This window comes from Lepisosteus platostomus, chromosome 2 (genome assembly GCF_059453375.1).
Source record: "Lepisosteus platostomus isolate fLepPlt1 chromosome 2, fLepPlt1.hap1, whole genome shotgun sequence".
Classification (NCBI taxonomy): domain Eukaryota; kingdom Metazoa; phylum Chordata; class Actinopteri; order Semionotiformes; family Lepisosteidae; genus Lepisosteus; species Lepisosteus platostomus.
The window spans coordinates 14,875,033-14,896,838 of record NC_142612.1 but is presented as its reverse complement, the minus strand read 5'-3'; the positions used below and the strand labels follow the sequence as shown (position 1 = coordinate 14,896,838).

The 21,806-nt window shown below is 43.0% G+C and overlaps 1 protein-coding gene across 10 annotated transcripts in view; it reads right to left on the bottom strand.

Moving 5' to 3' along the window:
• Positions 1–21,806, bottom strand: part of shroom2a (shroom family member 2a) — an 83,863-nt gene that overhangs the window by 34,080 nt on the left and 27,977 nt on the right. For 8 of the 10 annotated variants that reach the window (XM_088599758.1, XM_088599744.1, XM_088599766.1 and 5 more), the window contains one exon: positions 21,533–21,681. In XM_088599758.1, coding sequence (XP_088455884.1) covers positions 21,533–21,681 — 149 coding nt within the window. Of the gene's footprint in view, positions 1–689; positions 930–21,532; positions 21,682–21,806 lie in introns of those variants that run through there. The other 2 variants (XM_088599807.1, XM_088599798.1) reach the window with 2 other exon arrangements.

Genomic DNA, 21,806 nt, shown 5'->3' with positions numbered 1-21,806 from the left:
GGATGAAGTGCAAGTCAGTGTAAAAATCTGCACTGCTGTAGCACAACACCTGTTCCATGTAATGCTCGGAGGGATATAGTGATGTAAAAATGGATAATTGTTAAAGGTTTGCAAAGAAAATAAAAAAAAAATCATCCTATATTGAGTCATAAAACATGGACAATGATCTGCTGTTGTGGATTACCTGATTTGGCACATAAAGACTAGCATTTCGAACAAATCAGGTGAAATTTAACCATTATATTTAAAATCCATTCAAAATATAACTGCATTCAAATATGTATCATTTAGCCTATGGACTACCATAGTTCTTATACACTGATCACATTTTAATTTTCTAATGACTGAACATGATACAGTGCATATAAAATTTGTTTCCTTGTTTATGTGCTAAAATTCCCCCCTTAATCTAGCTTGTGCTACAGTAAAATTGACCATTCTGATGCTCTATTTTATTACAGGCCCTGCTGCCAATATTTGCATTTTAAGGGCTCAGAAACAGGAGAGAGCAGCACAGACACGGACAGGTGGCGGAGAAGCAGCAGAGAATTGCAGACGGACACAGTCGTGCCAGACTCAAATGCCGTAGAGCAAAAGATTTGGAAATAACAGATAACAGGATAAAGGGGGGAAAAATTGAGATTGGGAATACAAATCCCCTAAAAAAAACAACTAAAAGTAACACTTACCTAACTCCAGAAAACACTACGCGACAAACATGTAAGCAACATAACGAAAAAACGGGAACAAAAAGCTGTTCCTGGTCAAAAGAAGGTGCACGGGCTGTAGGGTTGGTTCGGAAGCCCACATTTCGGCGACGGTAATTGGCTGGGCTCCAGCCCACGTTTGCAGGCAGTACATTCCTCAGGCACTTCAAAGATAGACGAGGACAATGGGAGCTCCAGAAACCAACGGACTTTGAGCTTTGGCATTTTCCTTCTTCCAAGCTTTAATACACACGAGGCACGAGGCAGCAAAAGCCCACAAGCATTTGAGGGGAAAAGTAGCTTCCCTCAGAGCGCACCACCACTTTTGGGGTTGTTTTCTCACAAAATGGGGGGGGGGGGGGGAGTGTTAAAACCCAACCCCCCTTAAGGTAATCCGGCAGTGCAGCTCCTCTCATTGGTGGAAAGCTCAGAAGCCAAGGAAGCGTTGAAAAAGAACGGCTCGTCGTTTCTTCTCTCTCCCATTGTCCAGGAGTGATGGGCTGTCCTTCGCGCTGTCCGTTTCTCCCATAACTATGGCAACAGGTTCATTTCTAATTAGCAGGTAGACCCCTCGAGCCCGTCTGCCTCTGTTCTCCTTTTAGCCAAGCCGGGGAGAAAAAGGGCTTTGTTTGAGGGCTAATGGTCTGCTCAAAGACTGTGCCTGGCAGGCCCATGAGGCAGACACTTAATTACCTGCCCCTCAGTGAAATTCTAACAGCTTGATGAAGAAAAAGAAAAGGAAGTGGAAAGAGGTTTCACTGCTAAACGATTAACTTTACCCAGTTTTTTTTTTATTTTTCCCCTCTGCTGTTGTCCAAAGTAAACAGAGGTGATTTATTGCTTTATGATTTCACAACAGATGGAGTTGCTGTGGAGGCTCCTGCCTGAGCTGCCACTTATTGTATACAATCACAGCTACACGTACGTACAGAAAAAGTCCAATTCTGCAGAAAAATCTTTCCCAACGAGAACATTCCCTTTGCTAATTCCTCCGTATAACACTTACGATTAAGAGTGGACAGTTAAACTCACCAACTATATAACACATAATTGATAAAGACCTGTTCCCATATTTGGGCTATCTGACGAGGTGCCTACATGTTCTCTGGAGACACCTAAGCATAATGCTGAACATCAATTGCAGCATACAATGTCACTATAAAATCCTCTCCTGCCTCAGTGTCCCCTTTATCAATGTGTCATATGGTCACCTGTACCAGACTTATAACTGCAGTACAATAAAGTTAAAAAGAACAATGAAGGGAATAAGTCTGAGCACTTTAAGGAATTAGCCGAGAGCTGCTTGGATTGTTTGACTTGGATGGACTGAAGGTATGGCAGGGATAGACTCTGATGGATGGTTTCCTGCAGCTCTAAGGGAAAAGTACAATTTCTAAGCCTCTAGACTCAAACCTTGCTATGTTTGAGCTTCTTTGTCGAGTCTCTAGATTCAAACCCTCTATACAGAAAGGCTTATAATTAGCATCTGTGTCTGTTCCATTTTCTACAGACCATGTAACTTCTGTCGCACGTGTAACTGCTTGTTTGTTATATGTACTTATTTTGCGATTTGCTTTTCTTATAACGGTTTTCTTTTAAATGTTTTTTGCACTTACTGTAAAGCGCTTTGAGATGCAACTTCTAAAGGTATTAAATAAAATAAATATTTTTCTAATTGAGTCTTACTACTCAATGTGGAAAAGCTGCCAGAGCAATATACAGCCAGAATACAAAAGCTTGTGGATCCTTTCAGTGACTGACGTTTCTGAACTGGCACTGCAGAGGTCACTCCTCATAACCAGGGAGGACCCCACACCCGTCACTCATGTGTTCTCAGCACCAATCACCAAACGCACTATCCCTGGGCCATGTGGGTACACAGACCCTTCCTTTCAGAACCATTCCCTCAGCTCTCATCTCAAGATCTCACACCCTGATCTGCTGGTATAGTCATGAGCAGGGTTGCACAGTTTCAAGGTGCTTTTCCGCCCCTAGAAGTACATTACAAGAGCTTCGACACCAAATCAGAAGAAATGACAGTGAACACAGATGGCGAGATGAAAGTTAACATCTCTGCTCTCAAAATGATTTCCTTCTTGAGGTGATGCAATCTGAAATTGTGTTTTTTGCTGTATAAAAGTTACTCACAGAGCTAATAAGCACAGAAAACGAAAAAGACACAAGAAGCAAGGTGGGCTTTATCAAGAAGTAAGCTTAAAGACTGGTCTTTAAACTATTTTAAAAATACCAAAGTAGTCTAAATCTCATAATTATTGAATGATATAGAGCAATGCTTTATTTTCTGCTCGTAATTTTAACATTTACAACACAGTGCCATTCACTGTCTGATCTCGGAACCACACCAGATGAACAGTTGATAAAGGACAGGTTCGCACAATGCAAGACATACATTTTCCAGACCCTTGCAAAGGCTTTATAACATTGAAATTCTAGCTATGGTAATGGAAAATGATCACCTAAAGAATACTAGAAATGGCACCACAATAAAATACATACAAGTATAGATAATTAAAAAAAAACACCTTATTTTAAAATTCTAATACCCTCACAATCTTTCTAACAATGTCATTTGTGCAGGATGAAAACTGCATGATCAGAGCTTGACCTGCGCAGATTTGATTAAACCTATCTTGGCACACACACAAGTTGTCTGCTGACAGGCAAGAAGATTAGACCAGAACCATTTAAGACCTTAATTGATGGGGGAGTGCATTACAGAGCAGAAAATGTTAGACAAAGGTTCTGCTGTGAGCTGACTTTTCTACTGCTGCACACTTAGATGTTTATCAAGATCTGGTGCAAGTCCAAACAATGCACTAATATCCTCATAAATAAATTATTCCTTCTCTGACTGCTGGTGGAAAGCAACTGAAACTCAGTTTCCATCGCATTAATTAGGCCAGCTTGTAACCAGCTGCAGAATATGTTATTTTGCATCCAAATAATGGATTACACACGTCAACAGCTAAAAGGTTTCTAATTAATACAAAAAATAAAATGAGGGGGAGATTATGTAAAGTGTATTATTAAATTGAAATAACAGGCCATAAAACCTGAAAGAAATAATACAAACACCTCTGGACCTGATTTGGATAAACTGCAAGATTTGTAAGGCTCTTAATAAGGCTTTAGTAACAATCAGCTCAGTTATAGTTGACACATATTTTAAGGGACAGTATGCCTACTGACAATAAATGTTACAGTCCAGAACTATCTAGCATGCCATGTTCCTGAACTCTTAATGAACTATAGATTCTATATTATAAATGGCTCTACATACTCAATGTTTTGGGCTATTGAATAGTGTTCTACTTATACAACATATAGGCTCTCAATATCGGGAGCCAGCAGCACCAGTCTAGGTAGTATTTTCTATTTTGTCTCAGCGTCTCAATAGGCAGGGTCACTAGGTCTGTAAAAAGAACAGACTCAAATCTCATCTCATCTCATGACTGTAGCTACAAAACCTGCATCAAGACGTCTCCGTCCTCATACGATGGAAGGGAGTCTCCCGCACTCTGGCTGAGCTCCTCTGTCACTGTGCCTGTTAGAGTGATAAGCTTGCCTGCCTTGTTAATATTCATTGCAGGGTAGCCAACATCACCAACTCGCCATAATCTCGCCTGTGTCAGTGAGCTCCCAGCCAATAACACACCCAGTGCCCACGACGCCATGCCAGGATCAAGCAGAACAGGAGCCCGCCGCCCTGATCCCAGCCTCGGCGATGCCGATTCGAGCAGCGGGCCATCGCACACCGGGGTAACGGGATGAGAGGAACTCTCCATCGGCCTTTTCATGCTCTTCGGAAGGAAAGGTGGGAAGGATCCCATGAGGATTAGTCGAATTTAGAAGGAATGAAGAATTAAGCCTCTCCCACCTAATGTGGTGCAGGCAAACACATTGTTACTTCTCAGTTACCGTCATGCTCGCTCGAACCCCCTTTCAGCAGGAACGAAAGCTGCTGTGCAGAGGTGAGGGTTACTAAACGCCGCAGAGTACAAGACACGGCACTTGAGGGCAGATTTGTTGCGGACGCGGACATTCTCGCTCTCCACTTCCAACAGCTCAAGAACGCCAGACCGGAAAAGAGAAAGCAACACGCAGGCCAAATGAAGTTCAGCCGCAGCTGCCGCTACTGAAACCAACACTCGCGTTGCGTGATGCGGCCCGTTATCTTAACGGATTCCTAATTAACTGACGGCTGCCATCACTAGCTCCTCACAAAGGCGAAGGGGCGGCAGTCCGACGGAAAGAAATCTGCAGCAATGGGCAGCTCGGCGGCGGTCATTAGCGGAGGCCGCGGCTCTCACAGCCCACCCACACGCCTCCCCCGCTTCCTGCTTCCACCGGCTCAGCGACAGAGCACTGCCCGCGGCCGGGCCGCTGTGGGGATTCACTGCTCCTGGGCCAGAGGAACGAGACGGATCCTGGCGCCTTTGAAAACATAGCTAGGTTACTTGGGTCCTGGCACCCCTAACCCTTTTTATAAAAAATGCCTCCCGTTGTAAGCTGTAAATGAACGTTCTCCATTGTTTCTATGCCTCGAATTCATGTATCACTACTGATTCTGAAGAAGCTCACTGGGTCAACCTTGTCAGTGCTAATAAAGATTTTTAATACTTGAATAAAGTCCTCTAATAACTCCCTGGTTCTATTACGAGTGCCTGACCACTGACCACCATCGGGCATGGCTGTGCTGTGGCTACTGGACCTCTTCTGTGTCACAGAATAAGCTGTAAAAGTCCTCTCTTCCTGTTGCTGATCACCCTGGGACTATTTACTGTACGTGAAACAATCTCTAGTGCCCAGGGCCTAGGAATGATCACAAGCCTTCACCAGCTGTGAAAATAAAACCCCAATACATTTTGTTCATCAGCACTTGAATGTCTGGTGTCAACGTAACAGCAAACTGCACAAATGTACATAAAATGTAAATAAATCTATTTAAAGTGTTTAGAAAGTGCTTAAATGTAAATACATTTATACATTAATTATTATTATTAATAATAAAATAATAATTGCTTACACTTATATAGCGCTTTTCTGGACACTCCACTCAAAGCGCTTTACAGGTAATGGGGACTCCCCTCCACCACCACCAATGTGCAGCCCCACCTGGATGATGCGACGGCAGCCATAGTGCGCCAGAACGCCCACCACACACCAGCTATCAGTGGGGAGGAGAGCAGAGTAATGTAGCCAATTCATAGATGGGGATTATTAGGATGCCATGATTGGTAAGGGACAATGTGAAATTTGGCCAGGACGCCAGGGTTAGACCCCTACTCTTTTCGAGAAACGCCCTGGGATTTTTAATGACCAGAGAGTCAGGACCTCGGTTTTACGTCTCATCCGAAGGACGGCGCCTGTTTACAGTATAGTGTCCCTGTCACTATACTGGGGCATTAGGATCCACATGGACCGCAGGGTGAGCGCCCCCTGCAGGCCCAACTAACACTAACTAACTAACATTAATCAGTTAAATATATTTTACCAATTTTGAGTGAACTCCAACAACTCCAACTTGTGACTAGAAATCCATTATTCAACTGGTGTATTTGAACTAAACGAAAACACTTAATACAGCTTTTACATAAAATAAACAACTTCATTTAGACACATACGGATCTGTTTTTTTTTTGCCTTGCCCCATCTTTCTTATTAGACCACTAATAAAAATTCATGGCCTCCTAATAAGCCCCATCTATGAATTGGCTTCATTACTCTGCTCTCCTCCCCACTGATAGCTGATGTGTGGTGAGTGTTCTGGTGCGCTATGGCTGCCGTCGCATCATCTAGGTGGGGGCTGCACATTGGTGGTGGTGGAGGGGAGTCCCCATTACCTGTAAAGCGCTTTGAGTGGAGTGTCCAGAAAAGCGCTATATAAGTATAAGCAATTATTATTATTATTATTATTATTATTATTATTATTATAATAACTGATTTAATAATAAATAATTTAAGTACTTCGGTAACCCAACCAATCATTTTTAAATCTTTTTGCTGTTTTTATCCCTGGTGTGAACGTCCTCATCTCCAGCACTTCTGTCAATTCTTTGCCTCACAATGGTTATAAGCCATGTTCCTCAGACAGCAGATGTATGTTCTGCCTTGAATACTCCTCCGAAAGGGTCAAAGGTCAAAGTGAGGGTTCACTGCTGTGCGACATTTAACCCAAGAGCTTTGGAGCATTAGGGGTCACCATCTTTAGCCAAACTCTGCACGGGACAGCGCAGCAGTCTTAAACAGCATTTGTTTAGAGATGAAAATGTCTGCCCTCTGGGGTGCGCACTGAATAGGCTTTTTGTCTTTGCAAGCCGCAGGACCCGACAGGTAGGGCTTATAAGCTCAACCTTTTCGCCCTCGTCGAGCCAATCCCCGTGTTTAAATAGGACAGGCTGTCTGCCCAGAGGACAGAGTTGACAATATAACTTTAGCCTATTCATCATGTCAGCTCCACTTCTGATGCACAAGACCTCAATTGTACAACGTGCATGCCAGTGCAATCCAAACAATGCACAAATTAAAGGCCTGCACTGGGCAGCTATTTCCCAGCAAACTGAAATAGCAGCACAAGGGAGATACAGCTTATTAAAGGCACGACAGGAAAGAATATTTTGACTGAACACGGTTTAGTGAAAATTTACGAGCAGCCCTCCTTCTAAGATCCAGGCTGCTTGCCATAACTTTGTGTTACCCCTTGGCAAAAAAAAACCAAAACAAAAACACTATACATTAGGATACAGGACAGCTACGTTTAGAAAAAGCTGAAAAAAGTCAATCATATTCTTGCTAGCAATTAAAGAACTCAATTGTGAGCATTACCCCCCTTAAATGGTCTCATTTAGGGAGAAAAGGAAAGCAGAGGATGGAGGGGGGGTGGGGGTGATTGACGGGGTGGGCAGGTAGCTCAAATTGCTCAACTGTGCCTCCACCCCCCCCGTATCTCCACAGCGCAGCAGCATTCCTCTGCCAAGTCACTGCCCTTACATTGTGGGGGGATTAAGTCTGATCTGAGAGCAATGAAATGCAACTGGAAATGCCCCGAAATTTCAACCCTGATTGCTGCCGACGTCGCTTTGATGACATTTTTAGGCAGAGGCCCGAGACGGCAAGGAGGCACGAGAGAGAGAGAGAGAAATGAAGTGGGCCGAGCCATCCTCAAAGCCGAAGAGACGTTGAAGACGAATTGAAAACCGTACACAGTGTAAAGTACTGAAAGGGGTCTGGTTCCAAAAACAATAAGAGTCCGGACTCTTGCGCTCGGTGCCAGAGATTTCATCCACTGCAGCTGTAGAGTCCTGTAAACAGGAGGAAACGCTGACAGCTCTCTGGTCAAAAGGTTTTGCAAGTAACTACAACACTGTTCAGAGATGCTTTGAACATTCATTACCACAGCTAAATGTTCAAACACGGCAGCCCAAGATGTTTAAAAGTAAAGCATGTTTAAAGAACACCCTTTACAGTACTGCTGATGGGCCGAAAATCTTCTTAACATGCATACACAGCACCTCGACTCACTGCCACAGCTGACTGATGTACCTGAAGGCTGCTCATTTTAGTCGAATTTACACCGTTTGATTTACACCATATAAGCAAAACATGACCATTCAGCAACACCCCTGAGTAATACTGTTGAGGACTTCCAATTAACATTAAACCGCTGTCGTAGGATGAATTGAAACGCCATTGCCTAGGAAACATTGTTTGTTTTTTTCTACTGTATATTCTATGAAGCCTCTCACATTTTTAAGCTAAAGAGAGTGTAAACTGGCTTGAGATGTGACCGTTGTCATGACTCCTCAGGGCAACTCAAAACCACTGTGAGAAAACTGCACCATAAGGAGCAGGGGAATATAGCAGCAAAAACTAGGGTATACTACAGCTATTGCCCTATTTTAGGTTATAGTCACAAATACATCCATCTGTTTATCAACTACCAGCTAACTTTGCACTTGTGGACAGACACAGCTAGATATAAGCTCATCCCAGCTCACTGACACATTGTGTGGTTACAAATGTTTAGGAACTAAGATTTCTACTAAAAGGCCTGAAAATTTAGCTGTCAAATTTCTGTCATAGATACCACACTAATTTCTGTTTTTCCCCTAGGATCACATTTTATCAGTGTGATAACCTCTATTAATGTGCGGGCTTTATTCTCGTTTGCTAGACTCACAGTTTCCCTTTCCTAACACTGCACTGCTGCTCTTTGGGGCTCTCATTGAGATCTCAAGCTCTTTCAGTTATACTCCAAATGGGGTGAGAAAGGAAACAAATGGCAATCGGCCATTCAGGAAAACGTACAGAGACACAGGCAGAATAACGTCTCCTTTTTAAATACGTACCCACTGTACTGTCAGCACCAAGACTCCATTTCTGTACGAATACCTGCAGTGTACACTGGGTACAGCTGCACCTCTCCACACTTATTCTTCTGATCGCAACAGCTCTTTACATTTCTTATCATTATTTTTAAACCCCCCGAAGCTCCCCGACTTAGAGCTTCGAATAATGTCCTCTCTTCTTACCAAAGCCACACCCAGGAAACAGGCCAAATCGACATACTGTCAAGGGAGGCTGATCGACTATCACGACAGACACAGGCACAGAGTTTGGCCAGCGATTTTCTGGTCTTATCCTGCACCTGAAGGCGTGAAATGAAAGGCGGACAGCTCCGCTGACGACCTGCTGGGAACGTTTTCCCCACAGTTAAATGAGATCCCCACCACTATCACCCCCTGCACTTAGGGCGACCTCTTCCTTCTTAATCTGGATACTCCCTAACGTTTTAGAGGATGTAATAGGATTGATCCGCATTCGTGAAGCTAGAGCCTCCGGTCAAATCTCACGTGCTCACCGAAGTATTTTTCACACACTAGCACATATATGAGCTGCAATTCGGAAAGGAACAGTTACCAAAGCAAATATAAAGGAACAAGTAACAGGTTTAATTCCATGCTGACACATTGTGTTTTCGCTCTTCTCTTTTCAGCATGGAATAAACCTATTACTTGTTCCTTTGCAGCCTAAGCATGCCGACGCAGCCACCTACTGAACTAAAACAAATACAAGCCTCTCAGAGGAAGGTAGCATAGAGAGAAATAGTAAATGCAGTCCTTTCAGATCAGAAGAAAACTGTAAAGAATTTTGATCCATGATTAGTGTGCTAACCTGGTTGGGTAACCAAACTCAATTTTATAGGATATATTATAGTGGTATATAGAATTCTGGTATTATTTCATGCAAGACATTCCTTATAGCGTATTAGTAGTCCTGTAATGTGTGTGCAGTTATGCCTCTACTCATAATTTCAACACAGCCATACAGAAATGTGTACTGAGTTTAACTTTTACAGATATATTCCAGAGGAATAATGTAACACCACTTCCAAAATGCCTTCTAATGGATTAGTCTGGAAAAGAAACTACAAGTTGTCTGATCTGCATGTGTATTTGTGAAACAAAAACCACTACAATTAGGCCTAAGGCATTAGGAGTCAAAACTAAACAGCCGAAATTGCTTCCACTTATTTTAAAATGTCATTTAATAGGTGATGAAAGACAGAACACACCGATTTAACAGAAGGCATATTTGTAAAATCGGTAAACGACGCCACATGACAGGCTCTCTTCCCATCTTCCTCTTTATTACCACTGGAGCTTCAGAGTGTGTACAGCTCAAGAGCTACAGTGTCAATATTTACACTTATAAAAATACAGCTAGAGTGGGCGGCAATAAAAAAAAAATCTGAAAGTTAAACAGAGAGAGGATATCCACTTCCCTAAAACACCTTCAGGTATGGTTGTCTTCCAATGGAGTTCCATCTCTCCAGAATTTCTCTCTGCTTTCTATCTGCTTGAGTAGCAAACTTCCATTTCAGAGTCTTCTTCTCATTCACTAACTTCTCTCTCTCTTAACGATTGCCCATGACAAGCCTAGCCCCACTAACACAACAAATGCTGAACGATTCAAAAAACTATTTGTTTTCCTGTATTACATACAAAATGCCTTCATCTCCATGAAAATAGTTACTCAAGGCACAACTGTTTAAACACAAGTGTAGCAGGTTTTGCCATACTTCCCACAGTACATCTTGCACATCAAACACTGGGTCATTCCGTGCGATCTCAGTAGCTCCACTTCATTTCAGATGTTTCTTATCAAATGTTTGTCAGTTCCTTTAAGTATTTTATTAAGCACGTTAACCCCTTTTAATGCTCTGTTCCCTCAAACTGTCAAGCTCCTGTGCTAAAATACAATCCCTGGTGATATAAGACTAAAGGCCGCCCTCTAGTGGCAGAAAACTGAAATCGCATCCTTTCTGGAGAACCCAGGATAATTATACACGTCACTTTCGTCTGTGCTTACCAACAAAATTCCCTCATTGCAATCCTAAAGCCTTTCTAGCACCGCTCATCCTTAAGGCAACCAGAACTACATTCATTAAGATTTTTAAATGGAAAATGCTGGAAAAGAAACCTCCCCCCACCTCTGTACAGTAACCAGTCCAGAGCAGAAGATCAGTTCTTCATCCTGTTCTGGGTCACTGGCAAAGCACAAGGTAAGCGTCTCCAGGCAGATTCCCAACACAGCAACAAGACAGGAAAAGGGTTTTTCCTCAACTTACATGAAATATAGACTTATTATGGTATTAAATTAGCTTTAGGCTTTCTTTGATTTGAAAAAATAAAGTCTTCAAAGAAAGAATACAGTGACGTTAACTTTCTGTATTAGCCGAACTGCACCAAAAATGATCCACATTTTATTGTAAGGAAAGGTTATCTTGTTAAGTTTAGTACCACAGAACCCACTGAGGTACAGTACTTGGCTACTGTGAAAACTTACTTTTATTCATTTGAAAGGAAAAGTGATCTTTATGAGTGAATCATAACAACAAGTAGAGAAGAAGAAAAGAGCAGCCGAAAGGGAACTTAAAAACGAGACCTAAAGCTGGTGCCGCAAGATCCAGGAGACGTACTCCAACGAGTTTCATCTTTCCACCTGGGATTTCCATAAACTCATATAATTAAATTACATTCTCTTTACCCACAAAAGAGCAAATGAATATTGATCAAAGTGACTATTCTAAGCAAACTTTGCTCAAAAAGACCGTATTGTGCATCTGCTCCTTTTCTGGTTCTTACACAGTTAGACCCTTCACACTTTGTAGTTGGTGGCAGCAAACTGGCAGTGCAGAAAACCCACAGTAATTATTTATAACATCTACTAATTCGCTGGACCAATCAAGATTTTAATGAATTTTCTTTACAACACCAAAACAAAAAAATGTATATTAAATTCACATCATGTTGGTGTCTTGGAAATGTAACTACTAAGAGCAGATTTTCTCTGGAACTAAAGAGAAGACTAACTGCACCCTTCCTAAAAATTGTAAACAATGGTTTGTTGCAGAACAGGCAGGACCTTTCATCCCAAAAGAACTCAACTTCAGCCTCCTCTCGGGTGTGTTAAAGCATTCCTCTCACACGCGACATGTCTTCACCACTAGGTGTCCTCCTCCTTTCTCTCTTCGAGGTTATGAGATTTCTGTTGACACGGACGTGTTTTAATAAATCGCTCAGTCTTTTCCGTGTTCCCTCGTGTGAGATTTCTCCTTGGTCTCAGCACTAGAGACAGAAAACTGAGGCAAACTGCTGTCAAGACAGAGATGTGTGACAGGAACATTTTTGAAAAGAGGTCAAAGAGAGGTGCGCAGCACATTTTACTGAGTATAAAAGGACACAGATGTAATACGGGGGTCGAGACTTAAACATCTATTGCAAGTTTGGCGTTTTGTTCAGCCAAATGTTAGCAATATTTACTACACATCTGTTAATGATTAAAATGGGCTTAATTGCCTAAGGGGATATTTTGCAAACCTCAGTGGCTGTCAATGAAACCCAGCGTCCTTACCACTAATTTATTCTGCTTTTATGTGAAAAACGTTCATGCGGAGAAAATGCATTAAAATACACTAGAAATGTATGCCCTCATATTGACCGGACCTCAAAGTTCCATTAATATGATAAATCTTGTAAACATCACACTATCACTTTCTATTTAGAGGTCTCCCAGAATGGGCAGCAGAAAAGGGCAATATTATAATTTCTTTAATATAATTATAATAAAAAAAATTATAATAATTTATTTTTCTCAAAGTTAACTGAGAGCCAAGAGGTCCGCTTTGATAAACTCCAAGCGGAGGGAATCTTGATCGCACAATGGGAGATAACTTTTAACAGACAGAAGACACTAACCCTGATGCAGTCAGATGCAGTCAGATTTGGCCACAGTAACATTGCTGATCTCGAACTGGACTTGGGGGTGAGACGAGCACGTCTGGGAGACTTTAACAGGCACCATTGTATACATTCCAACACAAAATTTGCACTTCCAAGTCAAATTAATTGCAATAAAAAGTAAAACAAGTGCTAGCACAACAGCGCTAGCTTGAGCACTCAAGGTAACTCTGGGAATACCCCAGCAGTCAGGAGCTCTCTGTTAAGAGCAAGTGTGTAAGGTGTTAGAACTTGAACACCTACACAAAACACACCTGTCTGTAGTCTATGCAGTGTTTACTTAGTAGACATGATCACTACAGCTTACAACAGAAGGACTATATAGTGCAACTTGGTTTTTGTCCCATACTTTCAAATGTTGAAAGACGGATGTGTTTTGTTTTGTATTTCTGCATAAAATTGACTTTCTAGTGAAGATTGCTCTGTGTTTTACAACAGAAAACCAGTGGTAGCATTACTGCAGGGTGCGATTCGGCAGAACCCTTCTGGAGAAGGTAACACCACTCCCAGTTACTGTCGAGCTATTTGCATTCTGACGTGCTGTAGGATTGGCGTGACTGCGGTGTCTGGATACTTATGCAAAGCAGCAGAGAACCCAGCAAAACTTCCTGGTGCTTGCACACCCTTTACAGAAAGAAGGAGACTCTTACCGAGAGGAGGCATTATCTACGGCAGCTAATCACAATCTTTGTCCGAGTAGAATCCTTGTTCTACTGCCTGACCTCTGCCACTGTGGAGCCCCTTTGAAATCCAGGACAGTCTCAGGCTGGCCTTTTCTGATCCTCACCAGAAAACGCCGACCTGAATCGGGGATCAGTATTCCATTTTCAGGACAGCCACTCGGTACCGATGCCAGGTTTGTTAGTATGCTACCAACCTGGTTTTCATCTTTCATACCGCAAATCAGGGTGGACACAGAGGAGCTCAAGTGACAGCTGGGAGAGTTTCCGAGTCTGTGCTTACCCCACCCAGTCCTGCTGGCACCAGGCCTGGCGCAGCATTTCAACGAAGGCCTGAACACCTCCTATTCGACTGCGTCACTTGCTCTCCCCGCGGAGCGTACGAAGGCCTGTGGAGATGCCGAGGTAAACCTGCACCGCTGCACTGAAAGCAGCAGGGAGTTTTATACACGCTTCCGTCAAGCGGTCTTCAGATACGGACAGTGCTCTGAAAACAGATTAAGCGTGTTGGATCAACAGCCATTTTCTTTCTAGTCCCTGCTGAGTAAAGAAAGATGCCCTTGCCAACTGTCTCGTGACCCCGTTCTCCACAGCCAGGGCCGGGGACTTAAGAGTCTGTACAAAAGCCTGTCAAGTAAAGATGCTGTACTCCGAGACGATGCCTGCCCTTCAAGCTTCTTTTGTCTCACCGCTGGGACTTCTGTTGGAAAATGAAGCTTCTCTTTGTTTTGAGTGTAGCGATGTTGCCCTCCTCACAAAAACTAACCTTGGATTTACTGTTTTCTCCTCAAACATTTTAGCTGGAGATACCCAAAATCTTCCGCCTGTCACTACACCGTTTGTGTCATATTCTGCTACTTCTGAGGTGAGACAGGGTCCACCAGCTGCACACGCCAGTCACCTCTAACTTAGTAACTCATGCAGAACATGAATCTAAAACTGGAAAACAAAGCTTTAAGTACAGCGTGTTGTTTGCTTAAATCAAAGGGAAAATTTTATTTGAATAAGAGTATCCCCAAGTCTACTAAACTAAGCAGAAGAGAAACATTTCCACTGTGCTGGGAGGTCCAATCAGTCCCTAACACAGCAGTCACATATATGATGACTATCGGAGGAATGCAGGATGTTTCACTAAAAACCTCTCGGGCGGACAGAGATGTCAAGCTGGACACCAAATCAATCGCACTTTTGAGAGACGGTCAGCAGTGTGAAACACAGTTTCAGCTATGATGTGACCATCCAGGACTTCGGTCACGACATCTGCTCCCAAGCCATCAGTCTCCTCTTTTACAAGAGCTACAAAACCGTTATGTGAGGGAACAAATATGGCAGAAGTGATTATCGACTGAAGAATAACAGTACTGACAAGTTGATGCCTCAACAAAAGTTCCATTGTTCTGACTGCATTTGAATAGCCAGACACTGTGCAGCCAAAAGAGATTTAAAATCCCTCCAACCAATGCCTTGACACTGTTTCCACTGCTGTGTGACAAATATTTTATGAGGGTAGTAAGAACACAAGTGCAGAACTAGTAAGAGTGCAAGAGAGCTGTGCCGCTAACCATACAATTACAGAAATTAAACCTGCAAAGAAAAATATGATGGTTACTAACTCCCCCTACCCCTTTCACGAGTAGGAGTCTTGGTTAATAAATGATAAAATAAAGCTCTAAAAAGTATATTAAGAACTTCAAATATATCCAGATATTTATTTCCCTTGAAATTCCTCACTTACACCTTTATTATCCGGTAGAATGTTTCACTTGGCCCAGAAACAGAGTAACTGGTGGACATGAGCAGCTACAGGAGCACACCAGTGTATGAAGTACTAACTCACTGAGACAGCACTGTAATTAGACAAAGAAATTCCTAAATCAATATGTAGTATATATTTTAGCAAGCTACGCTACAGGAAAAATGTGCCTTTTTACTGCTGAAGAAAGTCAATAGTTTTAGATCTTCTGAAACCCAGAAAGGCTGATGTGAAGCTGCCACAGGAGGCCAGGAGCAAACGTCTCTGCACTGGGGCGCAATGTGGGTTGAACAGTCGAGTGCCATTGACCGAACTTGGACAGAAAACAGACCTCGCTGAACCTGAAATAATGGAACCTCAGAAACACAATTCCCGCTTCCTGTAATGGGCTGCTAGGACTCGAGCGGTCGGTCTCAGGACGCCCTGCAATGTGGATCACACGAAGAGCAGAATGCAGCAGCATATGGACAAACTGAACCACTGGAGGGCGAATCGCCCACTCAGTCCCAGTGGGAAACCCCTCTTGTCACTCTTCCAGGGACAGAGGGGTCTCCTGGTCTCTGCTCAACAGGTTCAGGACAAGCCAAGCTCCCTGTGCACCCAGCCTGCATTGTGCATTGTGCACCCAGAGGCGTTGGCGAGAAACCCCTTACTCCCCCATGGAGAGAGACAAGCAAAGAGAGGAGTGCTCCCTCCTCTCATCTAACATGGGGGGGGTCTGTTAACATTATATACAGCTGGCCAGGCCGCTGGGCTTCCATCACTCTTGAGCCAGACAACAGTAAACAGTACAGAGCAGCCTGGAATCTATATCTAATATATATTATCTAACTTCAACTATATGCAGTGAATCTGGAGTACAAACTGTAAATAGGGGAGACTTATGTGATAATCTCAAAAAATGTATTAAAAATAGCATTCCAAATTAAAAATAAAAACAGCTGTTCTATGCCTAGTGATCTACATTTGAGTTTTTTATTAACAATGCAGATGCACAATGGTGTGCAGCATAAACACGAAGCTGGGGATCCATTCTCTGAAGCCTTGGCATCAGGATTTGTTTTTTGCACGTCAGGGTGTCAAAGCTGCAGTCAGGTGCTGTGGCTGGGTGTTGAAGTAGCTCCTAAATCAATGAAAACGTGCCTTGTGGTCACAAAGTCAGGTGTGCCTGGTGCACAAGTAAATACTCTATTCATTCAGCTATGGAGTATGGGTCACCCTAACTCTTCCGAAGAAGCCGACAACAGTTTCAACAGAATCTCGGGTTTGGCGCAACGCTGCAAACATGACTCACAATACCTCCCATCCCCATTCCTAAATTATTAGGTCACCACTTATCACACATGTACGACGTTTAAAAGGTAGTGTCAATCAGCATCTACTCTGCCAGGAAGAATGTTTGGTCTAAAACTGTCCACTTTCGGGAATCCTTCTAGACCCACCAGCTTGGCAAGTAACCAGAGAACACAAACGATTCAAACTACAGTCATTATATAACACAACATATAATACACCTATATATTGTGTATGATACACAACTGAACTGAATTTTAATGACACTTATATTGATTTTCTGAACTTGCTTGTCTTCACTTGCACGTGTTTAGAAAGAGTGCTTTTTTACGTCTGAAACACTTCGTTCAAGCTGGCTTGCCTATGACAGCAATATGGTTTAATCCAGACTGTCTTTAAAGGATGATCAGAAGCAAAATGTCAACGACGCCTGGAAAGCTCAAGACCACTGCTCACCTCCGCGGGACCACTGTGGAAAGCTCTACCCTCGGCTCAGCTCTCGGCAGACACGCAGGGCGAGCACACAGGCGGTCAGAAACACGCTGCGGAACAGAGCTGGGAACAGCATCCCATTCTTGTTCCATTACATTTTTACACCTTTATTTTTGGTTGGCTAGTTTGCCAATCATGACCAGACAACATATTTGAAGTTTTAACTGCCCCAAACTGGCACGGCAACTAGGCAAGCTGGTTTGTAAGATGGTGGGATAAAAGGTTTCCAAATGAATGAGCTTCCCCAGGGCAGGGCAGAGACGGCCAGGTTCCACTTCCCCGTGGGGCTTAGTGCTTCCCATTCCAACAGCGAGCGAGCTCACAGTTGCAGACTAAATCACCTGATGCAAAATGATCTGTGACCGGGTGCTTTCATTTCCCTCCGAGTCAAACTCGCCACCTAAAGCTGAAAGGCCTTCCTTGTCAAGGAGTTCCTGTTGCCTTGATCCCACCGCGTGTCAGGTGGAAATTAATCCTGCCCGAAACCAGCAGAAGAGACCAATTGGAAGGTTAGTCTGAAGAAAAGTCCCTTCTCAGGAGATGAGGTGGAGCAGTATCTCCCACCTCAACAACCAGGAACAAGCCAGCGCCAGGCTACGGGATGCTGTTCCCCACTGATATGTAAAGTATGGTGCAGAATCAGTAAGCAGCTTGCCGTGGAAGACAAGTTCAGGAGATCTTACAAAAAAAAACCTTTAAACATGCGTTAAGTGCTGTACACACTGCACCCCGAGGGACTGAGAAGATCTGTTGAGGCTTCGTGGTTGAACGTTTCTACCATTCTAAACAAAATATACAGCGTTTTGCCATCAAGGACTCTGTGGCGTAATACTAAAAGTAAGCGTCAGTTTCTGAATGAACAACAATTGCTTCAGTTCAAGCTCTGAAAGAATAAAAAAAAATTATTGGCAGCAGCCCTCCCATCATACAGCCTGATCTGGTCAGATTTAGAGAACTTAAATCTGGCTGGACCTGATCTGTATTTAAGTGCACAGCAATGGCAGTGGACAACAACGCTAAGACGCAGGAGTATCGATGCCCCAGCCTGGAAGATGGCGAGATTTCAGCTCGTTTTCAATCCATCTCTCTTCACTGTGGCTCAGAAATGACCCTGTACCACTGCGCATTGTTTGCTTATTTAGAATGCATCTCATTTGTGGGCAAACAAAATTGTCAACTGCAGTTGCTATTTGTGTATAGAGTGTAATTTCAGCACACTATCCCTCCCTTACACACAGGGTGAGCACTACAAAATCTATTTGTCCCTAAAAGTTAACCTATCCATGACGGCCATGCATTTAATCATTACCTGATTCAACTTGTAACGCACAATACCCACAAAGTATTACTTTTTACTCTTACTATAAAAGTAATGTTTTATCATCATGCTGAAGCCTAAATTCTATTAATTTTTAAAACCAGCTCCAACCCCAGAACAAGGGAATACAGATACAGCAGCTCAGCGCCCGTATAGCTCGTCTATACTGTGGAGCTGCATGTCCAGGTAGAGTGAGCGTCAACTTTCACAGCATCTGAATGATTGAGTTATTGAGTTACCAATAGCTACCAGCGCTTCTTAAAACCCTCAGACCATGTGAATAATGTAGCTCTAGACACCATCAGGCAGAAGTATGTCACCTGCACCGATCATTCCAAGCAGACATGAGCGTAGAGACTGGTTTGGAGATGGATGCTGTTTTTCCATCTGCTGTAACTTCACTGGATAGGTCTCTAAAATACTGAGCCTGTAGATTGGTCACTTGGTTCTTTTGCTTAAAACACAAATTAAAAAGTGTTCCTCAAAATCGAGCATTTCAGTCTTTAGTTCAGAATGCCTCAGAAATTGCACTTAGCACTAGAAGACATCCTCCGATTCAATTTTGCACAAAGGAAACTACAGCTCTATCGTTCCTCAGCAACCCTCCAAAAAAAGACAGCGCTCACTATGGAGATTAAGCTTCAGGGTGTGGTGAGGGGAATGAACCACTGAAAGTCTTTAGAGAATACATGATAGCACTTCCTTTTAGAGTCTAGATAACAAGACTGGATACTAGATACTGATCAGAAACTGCAAGCCCTTACGTCACATAACTGAAACACCCAAAATCTCTTATTACTACTGGAGATTTCACTATAACCAATAGTTATTTCATTCAGCAGAGTGTTTCAATGCCCCAGAAATCCTGACACACGGGATTCTGAAACAAGTACCTTTACATCCAAGTTTTTTTCTTGTATTAATTTCTCTAACTGGAACTACAGCACTTCTTACTTTGCTTTCAGGCATATCTGTGACAGTTCCACCTCAGTGTGACCAGCTACAAGTCTGCGTATAGTTAGGGGGTGTAAAGTTCCATGTGTACAAATCCTATGAAAATATATCCAGGGCTTTAGCTGATATTCATGTTTTATTATAATATAACTTTCATTATTGGGCAACATAGGCAGAGTTAAACTGCCTTACAGAATCCCAATGTAACACAGAAAGACGCCTTTTTATCTAATTTTGTGTATGACATCATATATACACGAAAGGATAGGCAAACTGGGTGTGTAACATTTGATTAATTGTTCCCTACAGCAGATTAATGCAAAACACTCAGACTTATCAAAAAGCCATGACTGATTTTGCATTAATGTGGGAACGACACACACTTAACATCTTGATAAAAATCAGCCAGAACAAAACAATAACCAATCAACAGCATGTGCATTTTTAAAGAACAAAAGACAGCAATTCATTGGTACTGTATGTAATTTAAAAAGTCTAAAAGTGACTCAAGACAGAACCACATCTTTTCATACGCAAATACTCAAAGTGTTTCAGGAAAGCCAGGTGGCTCCTATACATGTTTTGAAGAAGGGCTTGCTTACTTTCACATAAACCATGTCATGCTGTGAACATTTTAATCCAATCCATGGCCTGGTGAGTGCATACTGCTTTTTTCACACAGTTTGAGATCACAACTACCCGCCCCTCTCAAAAACTACAAGCAACCACTTTGGTTTCGAGTGTTAGGGGATGTCAGTGGGAGTGCTAATGATGAGGCCTTCTAAAGTGAAAGTGTTTATGTGTACGAAATGGCAGATTAAAGAAGCACACCTATAATCATTGTTTATACTTGGGTGGTTTTTCTCCTGTAATTGCCAATTCCAGAAATCCGGGGAAGAATTTAGACACCTGCAGCTATATCAGGAGTAAAAGAAGAAACACAAAACAGTGGTAAAAGAGGAGCTTTTTTTTCCCACGTTACAGACATCTTGGCATTTGTTTGACCCAGACTAAATCGAGCCTTCCATCAGCACAAAGCGAGATCTGCGTCTTCAGTTCCCAGCAGTGCTGAGTTAAGTGTGGTCACCCAGGTCCACAGCAGATTCGAATCCACTCTACTAAACAGAGGCGTGGTCTAACCACTGCAGATGGTGTCAATGGGTCCCAGCTGTGTGTCACAAATGTTACCTGAACACATGATATCACCAACCAGCTCCATTTCCAAATCCATACAAAACAACAAACCATATATAACAGGCTCAAACTTGCCAAGTTTTATATTAAGAAAAAACAACAACAACAACAACAACGGGGCAGAGGTTCAAAGCAATATTTCTGAATTCTGCAGACACTGAACAGGGAACGAATCAGAAAGCAGTCATTCCTCGAAGCCCGATCTAGTCTCTGGATCTCCCACACGTCACACTCACGTCTGCTGGATTTAAGAGACCGACGCCTATGAAGGCACGGCAACAGTAGGAATTCCTCAGCAGTGCCTGGAATTCCCAGAATTTGGAATACCCCAGAGAAACTGTTGTTAGAGGGCCTACAATATACGAAGCATCCATCAAGTTCTTGTTGTTAAAAGAAATGGTATGCATGAAAGTTTGGAAGCACTCAAAGCCACAGTTTTTTTTTTAGCAATATTTACATTTGTTATACTCGGTTCCCATTCCTCATCTTGAACAGCTATTCAGGATTTCTAACCCCTTTCAAACTTTTGAGCTGTACAGTAAGTAAAAAAACCACACACTGGAACTCAACCAGGGTTGAGAAGCAGTCGGATCAGAGCAGCAGGCCTTGAGTGCTGCCTGCCTCAGCCAGCTGGCTGGCGTCAGCTTTGGTGTGTTAAAGAGATCCGCGTCTTCAGTTCCCAGCAGTGCTGAGTTAAGTGCGGTCACCCAGGTCCACAGCAGATTCGAATCCACTCCACTAAACAGAGGCGTGGTCTAACCATGCAATTCCATCTCCTTCACACAATCTGCCAGAGCCCTCAGAGACCCCACCCCTACCTTTTGACCACCAGCGAGAGAGTCTTGTGGGAGCCTTTGACCAAACAGATGGCCTCCTGCCTGTAGCCACTCAGAGGAACCTCGTTAATGGCGACAATCTCATCTCCCACCTGGAGCTTCACCGCCGCCGCCTTACTGCCCTCCTCGACCTGCAAGACAAACAAACAAACAAGCACCATGACCCACCGTCACAGGGGAGGGGGCTCAGACACATCCCCGCTTTCTCGCACACGACACCCCAAAGTTTCTCCATAGCAATGATTTACCGTTTCCT